Below are 16,625 nucleotides of genomic sequence, written 5' to 3'. Positions count from 1 at the left end.
AAATTTACCCAGTTTTCTCCCTGATGTCCCCCCAATACAGACTGGTCTGTGTTCCACCTCCTTCCCCTTCCTCAAATCAACAGTCAGCTCTTTCGTTTTGCTGACACTGAGCTGTAACAGATTGTTGCTGCAGTACTGCTCAACCGGTCCCCTATCTCACTTATCGGTTGTGACTCTTCCAACAACAGGAGTGTCGTTGGCAAGTTTGAAGATGGCATTGGAGCTGTACTTAGCCACAGTCACGTGCATTTAGAAAACAGGGCAGGGGGCGAAACACTCGGCCTTGTTGATAGTCAGTAAGGTGGAGATGTGGTGAGCATTTCTCACCAATTGAGGTCAGCAGATGAGGATGTTGTGTGTCCAGTTGATGGGAATTTGAAAAAAAGCAAATTACAAGCAAATAAGTGGGGGATGGGACCGCTTTTTGAGATGGCGTAGGTGGGCTGAATCGCTTCCTTCAAGTATCTGAAAGTAGGAAACCTAGCAAGAGGTGATCTTATAGAGGTGTAGAAAATCATAAGAGACATAGACAGACTGAATGCACTCAGTCTTAGACTAGAGGGCACAAGTTTAAAGGTGAGGGGATGAGATGAGGGGCTCTGGAGGTGTTCATTGACTGTGGTGGTGTAATCTGGGCTGTTTCTTGGAAGCTCATCAGACGGGGGTGGTCCTGCTGTAGATTGTCTGGCAGCCTTGTTAATGGGCTGTGCTTGAACAAGTCTGACGTGTGCCCAACAGCAAGGGAAGCCAGCCGAGTCAGCAGTGACTTCCTCCTGAACCCAATCCCCTTCATATGGTTGTAAGTGGCTGCCCCCACTGGGAGAATGTCAGGGAATGGCATCATCCTTACACAGAGCAACGGATGTAAAACTCAACTGTGAAAAGCGTGTACCATATTGTGCTAAGTGAAAAGGAGACAGGAGTTAATCTTGGCCACTGAGACAGTGCGCAAGGGAAGCGTGATCTATTGTTCCCCACTGCAAGCAACCAAGCACTCCTTCCCCTGCACCACATTAACCTGTCTCCTCTCCACGGCTCCATTCTACACAGATATTTAGGAGGTGAACAGGCAGCTGAACAGGAAGTTTCTGTTTATCTCCACCAGCCGGCAGAGCCTGCTGGATAAGATATCATCGTCAGGCTATTTCGAAGCAATTCGATCACTCTTTAACACTTCCCCTCCCAGCCAACTGCCAAAAACATCTCCAAGAACTCTACTGGGATGTAAAAGAAAAGTGGCCCAATAGCTACCCTGCAGGAACACCAACACAGTTCATAATTCAAGTTTAATTGTCATTCAACTGTACACGGATACCCATGAAAACAGCCAAATGAACAGCGTTACTGCAGGGCAACAGTGCAACACACAGCACCAACGGGCACACGCAGCACCAACGGGCACACACAGCACCAACGGGCACACGCAGCACCAACGGGCACACACAGCACCAACGGGCACACGCAGCACCAACGGACACACGCAGCACCAACGGGCACACGCAGCACCAATGGGCACATGCAGCACCAACGGGCACACACAGCACCAACGGGCACACGCAGCACCAACGGGCACACGCAGCACCAACGGACACACGCAGCACCAACGGGCATAGCAGCACCAACGGGCACACACAGCACCAACGGGCACACGCAGCACCAACGGGCACACACAGCACCAACGGGCACACGCAGCACCTACGGGCACACACAGCACCAATGGGCACACGCAGCACCAACGGGCACACACAGCACCAACGGGCACACGCAGCACCAACGGGCACACACAGCACCAACGGGCACACGCAGCACCAACAGGCACACGCAGCACCTACGGGCACACGCAGCACCTACGGGCACACACAGCACCAACGGGCACACGCAGCACCAACAGGCACACGCAGCACCTACGGGCACACACAGCACCAACGGGCACACGCAGCACCAACGGGCACACGCAGCATCAACAGACACACACAGCACCTACAGGCACACACAGCACCAACGGGCACACGCAGCACCAACGGACACACGCAGCACCAACGGACACACGCAGCACCAACGGGCACACGCAGCACCAACGGACACACGCAGCACCAACGGGCACACACAGCACCAACGGGCACACGCAGCACCTACGGGCACACGCAGCACCAATGGGCACACGCAGCACCAACGGGCACACACAGCACCAACGGGCACACGCAGCACCAACGGGCACACACAGCACCAACAGGCACACGCAGCACCCACGGGCACACGCAGCACCAACGGGCAGACACAGCACCAACGGGCACACGCAGCACCAACGGGCACACACAGCACCAACGGGCACACACAGCACCAATGGGCACACGCAGCACCAACGGGCACACACAGCACCAACAGGCACACGCAGCACCAACGGGCACACGCAGCACCAACGGGCACACGCAGCACCAACGGACACACGCAGCACCTATGGGCACACACAGCACCAACAGGCACACGAAGCACCAACGGGCACACACAGCACCAACGGACACACGCAGCACCAACGGGCACACGCAGCACCAACGGGCACACACAGCACCAACGGGCACATGCAGCACCAACGGGCACACACAGCCCCAACGGACACACGCAGCACCAACGGGCATAGCAGCACCAACGGGCACACACAGCACCAACGGGCACACACAGCACCAATGGACACACGCAGCACAAGGTATCAGTAAAATAACATTCTGAAGAAGAGTTACTGTGACTGTTGTGCAGTCCGTCAAGACTCAGGTGGTAAGTAAGGACTGAACTAAACAGCGCACTCGGTAACTAAAGCTTGCTGGCAAGTCGGCTGTTGACTGCTAGTGTAGAAGGGAATAAGGAAAATGAACAAAGCTGCCTCATTATTAAAAATGCCTGAAATGCTCCCTAGTTTAATGGTTCTGCCTTTAGCTACCAGCATACTAAATTCTCTCTCCAGACATTTCTGCCTCTCCTGCCTTTTTTAATTTGATTGTTAAAATCTCCTTCTCTTTCTGACCTAGATTTTGACACTTGGCCCTAGTTTGAGACGAAGTTTGATTGGGAACAGCCCTGTGAATCACAAAGTGTACACTTGCAAGCTAAATGTGCAACATAAATACTTCTGGCTGATAAAGAAAGCCCCTCTCTCTAAAACTTGCATCCCGGGACTAACATCCACAAATCTGGGCTGATGACAGGAGTTCAAATCCCACCATGGCCAGAGGTTTATTAAAATTCAGCAAATTAATGTGGTTTACTCAGCAAGTGACTTCCAAACCAAAGTTTTTAGGGAAAGAAGACCACTGTCCTTTCTAGTCCAACTGTAGACACACAGGAATGTGGCCGACCGGCTCGTAATTGCCCACTGAAATGGCTCAGCAAGCCACTTTGGCAATTAGAACTGGGCGGTAAATGTGGGCCTGCCTGTGGTATCCACTTCCTGTCATTGAGTAAAGGAAAGTTAGACCATAACACTGCTCAAACTGGAGTCCGACTTCTCCAACAAAAACTATTTGCATTTTTATAGTGCCTGTAACACACCGTAACCTGGCACCTCAGCGGGATACTGGGAAGGGCTGGCCTACTTCACCGTGATGGACTAACTGCTAGGCCCATCAGAAGATGGGAGGCTGCTTAGGAAAGAAATGCTTCCATTCACATTCTTACAGCATGAGTTACCAATGACAGTGTCAGGACCACTGCAATCTGCAGCAGTGGGACAGGAGGTGGACCATGGCTACCCAGCTGATAAGTACCCGACAAGATATTTGAAATAGACTGATTAAATAGACTCTAAATACTTGAAATAGATAGTACTTTCATTAAAGCAGCGAGAAAAGTGGAAGCTTTGGTTAGGCCCACAAGCACACAGATGGGTAGGGCAGCTGTGTAACTCTGCGATGCAGCACCTCCTAAACACAAAGCTGCTTGGTCAGGCAATAATTCTCTGGGTGATTCCGACACCTCGGCACTGTGGACCTTTGTACTCAACAGCACAAAGCAATGTGACCCAGACAGTCAGTGAGATTCTCTTACTTGAAGCTAACCCAGAACCGGGGTATGCCTCTTTGAAAAACAACTACTTATATTTCCATAGCGCTCTTATCAGACCAAAAACAGGCAGCTCTATCAAACAACCCTCCCAGAGCCACATAGGACAGGTGTCAGGGAATTAAAGTTTCAGTTGCATTCTGAAACATGGAGAAGAGACTAGGGAGTAGACAGTGAAGTTCCCAGTGGAATGCATGCCCATCAAAGATGGAGTGATGAAATCTGGGAGTAGTCGAGAGGTCAGAACTGGAGGTACGCAGAGATCTGGGAGGGGTGCAGGTGACAGAGAGAGGCACGCAGCAACCTGAAAATAAGGCTGAGGTTTTATGAGGTTGCTGAAATTGAATAGAAGATAAATCAATCGTCCCTATCATGCAATCTTCCTGATGTCCACACAACGCGGAATGTAATAACTACATCCCACATCCCTTTCTACTGGCCTTGCCGCATCACTTCACCTCCAGGGATGGTTCAACCCATCTGGTCGATGTGGTAATAATTGACAAGTGCAAACTTGAGAAACACAGCAGAAATATAAATGTCTTTAAACACCAGCCAGTCTCAAATAGTTTATCCACCCAGACAGAAGTATCTGGCTGCAGAGGCTGGATGCAAGTTGCACTTCAAATACCATTTTATTCAGCTCATTTTGCAGTATTTGAGGAGGAAACATTGCTGATTGTCCAAGTGTTTATTCTGTGCTATATTTAGGGGCAAAGGAATGGCCGGTGGAATCTAACTCAGACAAGTGCAAGGTGATGAATTTTGGGAAGTTAAAACAGGACAGAACATAGACACCAAAGGGCATGGCCCTTAGGAGTGTTGCTGAACAGAAAAATTCAGGGGTACAAGTACATTGTTCCCTGAAAGTGGTGATACAATGAAACAGAATGGCGAAGAGGACACACTGGTCTTCGTGAGTTGGGGTACTAAGTGCAGGAGCTGGGACGTCATGCTGCAACTGTACAAGACTTTGGCAGGCTGTACTGGAGTATTGTGTACAGCTGTGAACCTTTTCTACACTCTCACTACCTCAATCCGATGGGATTAAGCTAGAAAAAGTGTTGAAAAGATTCACTCAGATGTTGCTGGCATTGGAAATCTTCAGAATCAGAATTAATATCACTGGCTTATGTCATGAAACTTGTTGTCTTGTGGCAATATGTCATGATACATAACGATAAACACTGCCAATTACAGTAAGATATTACAGGAAGGTGTGTGTGCGTGTGCATGTGTGTATAATTAAATAGATAGTGTTAAAAAAGACCAGAAAACACAAAACATAGTGAGCTAGTGTACATGGGTTCGTTGTCCACTCAGGAATCTGATAGTGGAGGGAAAGAAGCTGTTCCCGAATCGCTGAGTGTGTGTCTTCAGGCTCCTGAACCTCCTCCCTGAAGGTAGCAATGAGAAGAGGACATGTCCTGGGTGATGAGAAGAGGACATGTCGTGGGTGATGAGAGGAGGATATGTCGTGGGTGATGAGAAGAGGATATGTCCTGGGTGATAAGAGGGTATGTCCTGGGTGATGAGAAGAGGACATGCCCTGGGTGATGAGAACAGAACATGTCCTGGGTGATGAAAAGGATATGTCCTGGGTGATGAGTAGAGGACATGCCCTGGGTGATGAGAAGAGGGTATTTCCTGGGTGATGAGAAGAGGACATGTTCTGGGTGATGAGAAGAGCGAAGAGGATATGTCCTGGGTTATGAGTAGAGGACATGCCCTGGGTGATGAGAAAAGGACATGTCCTGGGTGATGAGAAGAGGACATGTCGTGGGTGATGAGAGGAGGATATGTCGTGGGTGATGAGAAGAGGATATGTCCTGGGTGATAAGAGGGTATGTCCTGGGTGATGATAAGAGGACATGCCCTGGGTGATGAGAACAGAACATGTCCTGGGTGATGAAAAGGATATGTCCTGGGTGATGAGTAGAGGACATGCCCTGGGTGATGAGAAGAGGGTATTTCCTGGGTGATGAGAAGAGGACATGTCCTGGGTGATGAGAAGAGGGTATTTCCTGGGTGATGAGAAGAGGACATGTTCTGGGTGATGAGAAGAGCGAAGAGGATATGTCCTGGGTTATGAGTAGAGGACATGCCCTGGGTGATGAGAAAAGGACATGTCCTGGGTGATGAGAAGAGGACATGTCCTGGGTGATGAGAAGAGGGTATTTCCTGGGTGATGAGAAGAGGGTATTTCCTGGGTGATGAGAAGAGGACATGCCCTGGGTGATGAGAACAGAACATGTCCTGGGTGATGAAAAGGATATGTCCTGGGTGATGAGTAGAGGACATGCCCTGGGTGATGAGAAGAGGGTATTTCCTGGGTGATGAGTAGAGGACATGTTCTGGGTGATGAGAAGAGGACATGTCCTGAGTGATGAGAAGAGGACATGTCCTGGGAGATGAGAAGAGGACATGTCCTGGGAGATGAGAAGAGCAAAGAGGATATGTCCTGGGTTATGAGTAGAGGACATGCCCTGGGTGATGAGAAAAGGACATGTCCTGGGTGATGAGAAGAGGACATGTCCTGAGTGATGAGAAGAGGACATGTCCTGGGTGATGAGAAGAGGACATGCCCTGGGTGATGAGAACAGAACATGTCCTGGGTGATGAAAAGGATATGTCCTGGGTGATGAGTAGAGGACATGCCCTGGGTGATGAGAAGAGGGTATTTCCTGGGTGATGAGTAGAGGACATGTTCTGGGTGATGAGAAGAGGACATGTCCTGAGTGATGAAAAGAGGACATGTCCTGGGAGATGAGAAGAGCGAAGAGGATATGTCCTGGGTTATGAGTAGAGGACATGCCCTGGGTGATGAGAAAAGGACATGTCCTGGGTGATGAGAAGAGGACATGTCCTGAGTGATGAGAAGAGGACATGTCCTGGGTGATGAGAAGAGGATATGTCCTGGGTGATGAGAAGAGGACATGCCCTGGGTGATGAGAAGAGGACATGTCCTGGGTGATGAGAAGAGGGTATTTCCTGGGTGATGAGTAGAGGACATGTCCTGGGTGATGAGAAGAGGACATGTCCTGAGTGATGAGAAGGGGACATGTCCTGGGTGATGAGAAGAGGGTATTTCCTGGGTGATGAGAAGAGGGTATTTCCTGGGTGATGAGAAGAGGACATGCCCTGGGTGATGAGAACAGAACATGTCCTGGGTGATGAAAAGGATATGTCCTGGGTGATGAGTAGAGGACATGCCCTGGGCGATGAGAAGAGGGTATTTCCTGGGTGATGAGTAGAGGACATGTTCTGGGTGATGAGAAGAGGACATGTCCTGAGTGATGAAAAGAGGACATGTCCTGGGAGATGAGAAGAGCGAAGAGGATATGTCCTGGGTTATGAGTAGAGGACATGCCCTGGGTGATGAGAAAAGGACATGTCCTGGGTGATGAGAAGAGGACATGTCCTGAGTGATGAGAAGAGGACATGTCCTGGGTGATGAGAAGAGGACATGCCCTGGGTGATGAGAACAGAACATGTCCTGGGTGATGAAAAGGATATGTCCTGGGTGATGAGTAGAGGACATGCCCTGGGTGATGAGAAGAGGGTATTTCCTGGGTGATGAGTAGAGGACATGTTCTGGGTGATGAGAAGAGGACATGTCCTGAGTGATGAAAAGAGGATATGTCCTGGGTGATGAGAAGAGGACATGCCCTGGGTGATGAGAAGAGGACATGTCCTGGGTGATGAGAAGAGGGTATTTCCTGGGTGATGAGTAGAGGACATGTCCTGGGTGATGAGAAGAGGACATGTCCTGAGTGATGAGAAGGGGACATGTCCTGGGAGATGAGAAGAGCGAAGAGGATATGTCCTGGGTGATGAGTAGAGGACATGCCCTGGGTGATGAGAAGAGGGTATTTCCTGGGTGATGAGTAGAGGACATGTCCTGAGTGATGAGAAGAGGACATGCCCTGGGTGATGAGAAAAGGACAGGTCCTAGGTGATGAGTAGAGGACATGTCCTGGGTGATGAGAAGATGGTATGTCGTGGGTGATGAGAAGAGGGTATGCCCTGGGTGATGAGAAGAGGGTATGTCGTGGGTGATGAGAAGAGGACATGTCCTGGGTGATGAGAAGAGGACATATCCTGGGTGATGAGAAGAGGGAAGAGGATACGTCATGGTTGATGAGAAGAGGGTATGTCCTGGGTGATGACAAGAGGATATGTCCTGGGTGATGAGAGTCTTAATGACAGATGCCACCTTTTTGAAGCATTACCTTTTGAAGATGTCGTTGATGCTGGGGAGGCTAGTGTCCATGATGGAACTGGTTGAGTTTGCAAATTTCTGCAGATTTTTCTGATCCCCTACAGTGGCCTCTCCTTACCAGACAGTGAAGCAACCTGCTCTCCATGGTACATCATAGAAATTTGCGAGTTTTTGGTAACATACCAAGTCTCTTCAACTCTTAATGAAATATAGTCACTGTCGTGCCTTCTTTGTAATTACATTAATATATTGGGCCCAAGATAAATCTTCAGGGATGTTGGGACCCAGGAACTTGAAACTGCTCACCTTGTCCACTGATCCCTCAATGAAGACTGGCATGTGCTTCTCTCCTGAAGTCCACAATCAATTCCTTGGACTTACTGACGTTCAGTGCAAGGTTGCTGTTATGACACCATGCATTCAGCGATCCATCTCATCACAATATGAAATTCTGCCAACTACAGTTGTGTCATCAGCAAATTTACAGACTGCATTCAGGCTGCACATGGGCACAGTTGTGGGTGTCGAGTGAGTAGAGCAGTACGCTAAGCACATACCACTGAGGTGCTCCAGTGACAGAGAGATGCTATTCTGATCTGCAACGACTGTGGTCTCCCAATGAGGAAGTCAAGGATCCAGTTGAAGAGGGAACTTGAGCTATGAGAAGACATTAGGTAGGCTGGTTCTGTTTTCCCAGAAGCAGAGGAGGCTAAAGGTGACCTTAGAGAGGTATAAAAAAAACTCAAGAGGAAAACACAACACAAATTGTCTGAGTTTCCTCCACCCCCAGACAAGGGGAGTCTAAGACTAGAGTTCACAGGGCATTCTCACAATGGCTCCCAGGACAGGGGGCCGTAGGAGTGAGAGAGGAGACCCATTTCCAGAGCCCCCACCATGCCCCCTATCACCAGGAGAAGAATGGTGGGTGTGTATTCTCCCACTCCACTTCTGCTGAATTCATTTTTGCTTCAGGCAGTGGACAGTGGGCTACAATCATGTGGGCCAGATTCCAGCATCCGCAGTTTATCTCACCAGGTATGCCAGCCCAGGCGAGGACAGCCATTCCCAGCCAGGGCAGGAATGTGGACTGCACTCCTTCACAGCGCCCAGCATTCCCTGCTCTCCAGCAGAAAGTGTTTGCCCAACAGATGGCAAAGAATCTAAATACTCAACAAGGATTAAAGTGGGGATGGTTTTAACCAGGGACTCTTTGCTGAGGTTTCCGTTACCCAAGCAACTGTTTCTGTCTCTCCGAAAGTCAAAGCAGGATGTGAAAGTTCCCATGTCATTTTTATTTCCTAATTTTTAAAAGCTTATTTTTGTGTTCCTTTCTATAACCCTTCTCCAGACACTGAGCTGTGAACCATGGTGATATTCCAAAGGAGACGGGGGTGGGTTTTACTCGTGATCCGGGGAACGCCACTGGTATTCCTCACTCCATGGCCATTGGTTGGACCTGGACAGGAGAGGACAGGCGTCTCAATAAGGAGGAGCACACAGGGAAGGGCTAATGGTGGGTCTGGGGCTTGATTCTTTTCACCATTCAGTCTGTTGATGCTAGGATACTGTTCAGAGGTGGATCAAACAGGTCCCGTCTCTGTAATGATAAAGCCTCTACCATGGGGGCCATGAATGTACTGGATAAACTCAAGACCAAAGTCAGTGGGTTTTGGTACTCTGGAGGTCAGGTGGGACTGAGTTGGTACCACTGACTCTGAATTATAGGCAGACTGAGCTGCAGAAACCAGGTATCCTGACTGAGACGAGGACATTAGAGTAAACAAGTTACGCAGCATAGAAACAGTCCTCTTGCCCATTACATCCATGCCAAATCGGCTAATCCCATTTGCCTGTGATTGGCCGGCGTGCCTCTCAACCTTTCCCATCCATGTGCCTGGCACAATGTCTGATGTGTGCAAAGGAAGGGACCTCTCTCCTGTCCCTCAGGATCCTGAAACAGCCTGGCAACGCATTCAGGCTACCGCGGTTCACGGCAACAGTTCATCATCACATTCGAGAGGGCAATGAGGGACGGCCAATGGACGCAGGCCTTGCTGGCAGAGCTCTAACACATAAAGGAATACTTGAAAAGCAAATCAGGCTGAAATATCACACGTCTAAGGTGCTCACTACTTATCACTTCAGTGGCAGTGTCATCATCTTCAGCTGTGTGTGTGGAAACATCTGTTTCCTCTGGCCACTGTGCCGAAGTAACCAGGAAAGCAGCCTGTGGTCAGCAGAGCCTGGGGCCTATCAGCTCCCCAACTCACAAGAGTTCAGACACTTCCACAAAACCAAAACTACCAGCCCTCCCTCCCCCCCCCACCACCCCCAGAGGGAGGGGGGAAATGGTGTCCTGTGCCTGCAATTGTGCAAGTTGTGTCACTGTTGATTTTGTAAGCGACATTGTCTCAATTCCTGCATTTGTTATAGCTTCCTCTGTGAATGTTACTATTTTATTCAGTGCAGTAAATCTCCGAGCACAGAGGCACTTCTGGGAATAACAACTCCCCTGCCCCGGCCGGTAAGCATTGGAGAAAGAGCAGGGCAGTGGAGCTACTCCCCATGAAATGGGCAAGGGTTTCGAGGAAAGAGTTCTGCACACATTTCTAACTGCTGCCTTTGCTACGTCCACCTGACTCTTACAGTGAGGTAGCGAAATAACCGTGAGTGCAAAATGTTAACAGGATGTGTGCAAGCTGTGGTTCAGTTGGTAACACTTTCACTTTGGAGACCGAAAGTTGTGGTTCTGTCACAACCTAAGCTCAAACTTTAGGCTGATTTGCGACTGCAGTACACAGGGAGTACAGCAGAGTCAGACATTCTGAAGAAACCATAACCCACTTACGCTGGAGTTAAAGTTAAAAGCAGCTGCTCAACTTTCTCTACATCATTGTCTGGTACAATTCAAGTGTGCAGAAGGACAAGTTGTGGAGAGCAGGGAACTCCGTATGAGACATCTCGGGCAGGAGACATCCCTCCCCACCACTCAAGAAAGAAACATCAATCATCAAGACTCCCCACCCTCCAAACCATCTCAGTTACCATGGAGTAGGAGGTGCAGACCCATATCACCACCCTCACCAAACTGCACAACCCTATTCACTACAGCTTAGCAACACTAAGACCACATTGAGCACTTTGCACTAAAATAAGACCATACGATATCGGAGCAGAATTAGACCTCTGGCCATCAAGTCTGCTCCACCATTTCATCATGGCTGATCCAATTTTCCTCTCAGCCCCAATCTCCTGCCTTCTCCCCATATCTCTTCATGCCCTGATCAATCAAAAATTTATCAACCTCTGTCTTAAATATACATAAAGACTTGGCCTCCACAGCTGCCTGTGGGAAAGAATTCCACAGATTCACCACTCTCTGGCTAAAGAAATTCCTCCTCATCTCTGCTCTAAAAGGACACCCCTCTATTCTGAGACGCAAACAACAGGAATTCTGCAGATGCTGGAAATTCAATCAACACACATCAAAGTTGCTGGTGAACGCAGCAGGCCAGGCAGCATCTCTAGGAAGAGGTACAGTCGACGTTTCAGGCCGAGACCCTTCGTTCTGACCTAGATGTGTGTTGCCTCTATTCTGAGGTTGTGTCCTCTGGTCTTAAGACATTACCAACATAGGAAACATCCTCTCCACATTCACGCTATCAAGGCCTTTCACCATTTGATAGGTTTCAATGAGGTCACCCCTCATTCTTCTGATTTCTAGCGAATACAGGCCCAGAGCCATCAAACGCTCTTCATATGACAAACTGTTCAAACCTGGAATCATTTTCATCAACCTCCTCTGAACCCTTTCCAGTGTCAGCACATCCTTTCTAAGATAAGGGGCCCAAACCTGCTCACAATACTCCAAGTGAGGCCTCACCAGTGCTTTATAAATTCTCAACATTACATCCTTGTTTTTATATTCTAGTCCTCTTGAAATGAATACTAACATTGCATTTGCCTTCCTCACCGCAGACTCAACCTGCAAATTAACGTTCAGGGAATCCTGCACAAGGACTCCCAAGTCCCTTTGGACTTCAGATTTTTGGCTATTTTCTCCACTTAGAAAATAGTCAATCCTTTCATTTCTTCGACCAAAGTGCATGACCATACACTCCCCGACACTGTCTTCCATCTGCCCCTTCTTTGTCTAAGTCCTTCTGTAGCCTCTCTAGTTCAAACTACCTGCCCCTCCACCTATCCTCATATCATCTGCAAACTTTGCAACAAAGCCATCAATTCCATCATCCAAATCATTGACATATAATGTAAAAAGAATCGGTCTCAAAGCAGACCACTAGTAACTGGCAGCCAAATAGAGAAGGCTCCCTTTGCCTCCTACCAATCAGCCACTGCTTTATCCATGCTAGAACCTCTCCTGTTATACCACCGGCTTGTAGCTTGTTAAGCAGCCTCATGTGCAGCACCTTGTCAAAGGTTTCAGAAAATCCAAGTACATTAACTGATTCTCCTTTGTCTACCCTGCTTGTTATTCCTTTAAATAATTCCAACAGGTTTGTCAGCAAGATTTTCCCTTGAGGAAACCATGCTGACTGTAGCCTATTTCATCATGTGCCTCCAAGTACCCTGAGACATCATCCTTAACAATCAACTCCAACATCCTCCCAACCACCGAGGTCAGACTAACTGGCCAGTAATTTCCTTTCCTCTGCCTCTCTCCCTTCTTGAAGAGTGGAGTGACGTCTGCACGTTGTTTATGGATGTTGTTTATCTATTCTATTCATGATTCTTCCTTGCAAAAATTGTGCATAATTTATTTTTAATTTGTATTATTCTTGTCAATGCTGCTTATTTGATGCTCTGTGTCTGTGATGGTGCTGCAGGTGTGTTTTTCATTGCACCTGTGCACACACGGACTGGTGCAGGTGACAATCAACTCAGTTACATACCACTGCTGGATCGACGACACTGCTGCAGATGCCACTGAAACTGGCCACGCCACTGAAAGTGAAGAAGGTCGTCAAAAATGATGGGGGAGCTTTGATCAGTTGAGTAAGTGGGCTGTGGAATGGCAAATGGAGTTTAATGCAGATAGATGCGAGGTGTTGCAGACTGGAAAGTCTAGCTTGGGTCCTGGGCAACGTCGTAGGACAAACAGCCTCGAGTTCAGGTCGATGAAAATAGTCACAAATAGACAGCTGGCAAAGAAGACTTTGGTACACTGCACACATAAAATGCTGGAGGAACTCAGCAGGTCAGGCAGCATCTATGGAAATAAATAAACGGTCGACATTTCGGGCCAAGACCCTTCTTCAGGTCTCTAGCCTTCATCAGTCAGGGCACTGAGTCCAGAAGTTAGCAGGGTTATGCTGCAATTGTACAAGATGTTGGTGAGGACAGATTTGGAGTATGGTGTTCAACTGTGGTCACTGTGCTATCAGAATCAGAACTGGCATGTGTCATGAAATTTGTTAACTTAGCAGCAGCAGTTCAATGTAATACATAGCACAGAAAAGAAAAATACAAAAATAAATTACAGTATACTTATATTAAATAGATTAAAAGTTGTGCAAAAATAGGAGTAATATACTGTATATTAAAAAAGTGAGGTAGTACTCACGGGTTCAATGTCCATTTGGGAATCGGATGGCAGAGGGGAAGAAGAATTACAGGAAAGAGTACAGAAAAGATTTATAAGGATGTTGCCAAAACATAAAGGATTGAGTTATAGAGAGAGGTTGGACAGGCAAGGACTTTCCTCGAGCGGAGTCTGCGAGAGGAGCAGAATTGTCTATGTTTTAGGTTGAAATGACACGTCAGGACTGAGAGTGCCAACGTGAGTAGTCAGTACTGGGCAGGTGAGGTGTGCTGGGAGAGCAGCCAGAAGTGATTGATGGACTGAAGGGGGAGGGGTGAAGGAGGGACAGATCCAGCCTGCTGGAATTGAGACATGATAGATGGAAACAGGCAAAAGAAAGAAGCAAAGCAGGTTGGGGGAAGGGTGTGTGAGATTGGAGGGCGATTAACAGGAACACATTAGCTGTCAGCGGTGAGTAGAGGGAGGTGATCATGGAGACACAGAGACTGCTGGATCCAGACGGAGATTCAACCAGAAACGTTGACTCTCCACAGCTGATGCCTGAAGGTGATAAAGTGGGGAGGTGAAAGGCATGTGGAACCAGGAGCAGACAGAGAGAGGGGAGGACAGAGCCGGTGGGCAGATGGGAGCGGGCGGGGGGGGCGGGGAAGAAGAGGTTGGGGACAAAAGTAGGATGGTTAAGGGAAAGGAAGTGGGGGGGGTGTGGTGAACACTGGAGGTAAGAGTTACTGGAACTGGGGCAGTGAGAATCCCCAAATCTGACCCCACTGCAGCCAACCCCAAGCAAGGCATAAACACAAGGGATTCTACAGGTGCTGGAAATCTTCAGCAAAACACACAAAATGCTGGAGGAACTCAGCGGGTCAGGCAGCATCTATGGAGGGGAATAAACAGTCCATGATTTGGACCAAGACCCTTCATCAGGACTGGAAAGGATGGGGGAAGAAAAAGGAGGAGGAAGAGGAACCAGAATGGGAAGGTGGGGGTGAGGGGAGGGAGAACAAGTTGGCAGGTGATAGGTGAGACCAGGTAGAGGGAATGTGAGTGGATGGAGGAGAGGAGATGAAGTAAGAGGCTGGGAGAGGATAGATAACCAGTCCATGGTGCCCAGCAATTGCTTTTGACCCATATCCCTTTAAGCCCCACCCTCACCCCTCCCTGTATCTACTCAAGTGCTTCGTAAACAATACAATTGTACCTACACTTTCAGGATGTCTGATTTCTGAAGCACTAAACATGGATGCTAGACAAATCAGCGAAGGAGGACCACTCTAATCACCATCACGGGTTCCAGCAACGAGATGCTCACCTGCTCCAGATTCCTGCCATTTTGTCCAGTTTCTGACAGTGATACCATCTGCCCTGAGAGAGATCACACGCTCACCACAAGACTTACCTGTGCATGTTACCATTGGTGGTGAAGGCTTGCTGGCAGATCGAGCAGGTGTAGGGCCGCTCCCCAGAATGGACCAGCATGTGACGGTCTAGTGAACTGGCTGAGCTCAGAGATTTACCGCAGATGCTGCAGGAATGGTTGTTCGCTCCATTGTCTGTGTTGTGCTGTAAAGACATTTACTCCAATTAAACATGGTGCCCAGCGAGCTAGTCCTACTTGTCCACATGGAGCCTCTATCTCTCCAGACCTTTCCTATCCATAAACCTGTGTCAAACGCTTCCTCTCACAGCTCAATCCTTGTATGTATCATCCTCTGCAGGAAGAAATTAACACTCGGGTTCTTTGTAAATTGCACCGCCCCCCCAAAACCTACGCCTTCTAATTTTTCACTCCCCTTTCCTGGGAGAAAGACTATATGTGTTCACCCTATCAATATCCTTCATGATCTTACACACCTCCAGAAGGTCACACCCTTAGTCTCCAAAGCTCCAGTGAATAAGATCCTGGTCAACCTCTCCATAAACCAGGCCCCTAAACCATGGCAACACCCTTGCAAATCTTCTCTGTATTCTTTCCACTTTAATGATCTGAGAGTGACTGGGTCATGTCAGCACCATGCCTTGAGAAAGTAGGCCTCTGGGAATGGCACTCGAGGTTTTTAGATGGAGTATGCAGAGAATGGTGGGATATGGATCATTTCCAGAGAGACGAGACTCAGTTTAATTTGGCATCATGTTTTGTACAGTACTGATGGCTGAATGGCCTGTCCCTGTACAGTCCTGACGGGCTGAATGGCCTGTTACTGTACAGTACTGATGGCTGAATGGCCTGTCCCTGTACAGTCCTGACGGGCTGAATGGCCTGTCCCTGTGCAGTACTGGTAGGCTGAATGGCCTGTCGCTGCATTGTACTGATGGGCTGAATGGCCTGTCCCTGTACAGTTCTGATGGGCTGAATGGCCTGTTGCTGTACTGTACTGATGGGCTGAATGGCCTGTCCCTGTACAGTTCTGATGGGCTGAATGGCCTGTTGCTGTACTGTACTGATGGGCTGAATGGCCTGTCCCTGTACTGACTGATAGGCTGAATGGCCGGTTACTGTACAGTCCTGTTGTAAGATCCAAGTGAATTGCTGAAGACTCGGTGTAACTGGTGTCTGCAGAAGGACACACTCCTCCGACATGCTGTTGAGTTAGCAGAGCTGGACCCCAATGTCAAAGTTGCGTAGAAGGAAGGGGAAGAACGTCTGAATAAAAGAAGCTTCGATGAAAGCATCAGAAGCAAACACTGAATGGAAATGCCTCACTCCTTGTAAACCTTAGCTGCACTTGGTAAAAGTTAAACAGCTTAACTCAGTTCCAAACCTTCTCTTCATCCTACTGCACCCATATT

The 16,625-nt window shown here is 48.6% G+C and overlaps 1 protein-coding gene across 19 annotated transcripts in view; it reads right to left on the bottom strand.

The window, feature by feature from the left end:
• Positions 1 to 16,625, bottom strand: part of rreb1a (ras responsive element binding protein 1a) — a 290,993-nt gene that overhangs the window by 76,534 nt on the left and 197,834 nt on the right. For all 19 annotated transcript variants that reach the window (XM_063070046.1, XM_063070050.1, XM_063070047.1 and 16 more), the window contains one exon: positions 15,235 to 15,398. In XM_063070046.1, coding sequence (XP_062926116.1) covers positions 15,235 to 15,398 — 164 coding nt within the window. The remainder of the gene's footprint in view (positions 1 to 15,234; positions 15,399 to 16,625) is intronic.

The sequence above is a fragment of the Mobula hypostoma genome, chromosome 17 (genome assembly GCF_963921235.1).
Source record: "Mobula hypostoma chromosome 17, sMobHyp1.1, whole genome shotgun sequence".
NCBI lineage: Eukaryota > Metazoa > Chordata > Chondrichthyes > Myliobatiformes > Myliobatidae > Mobula > Mobula hypostoma.
This window is presented reverse-complemented; position numbering and strand designations above follow the sequence as displayed.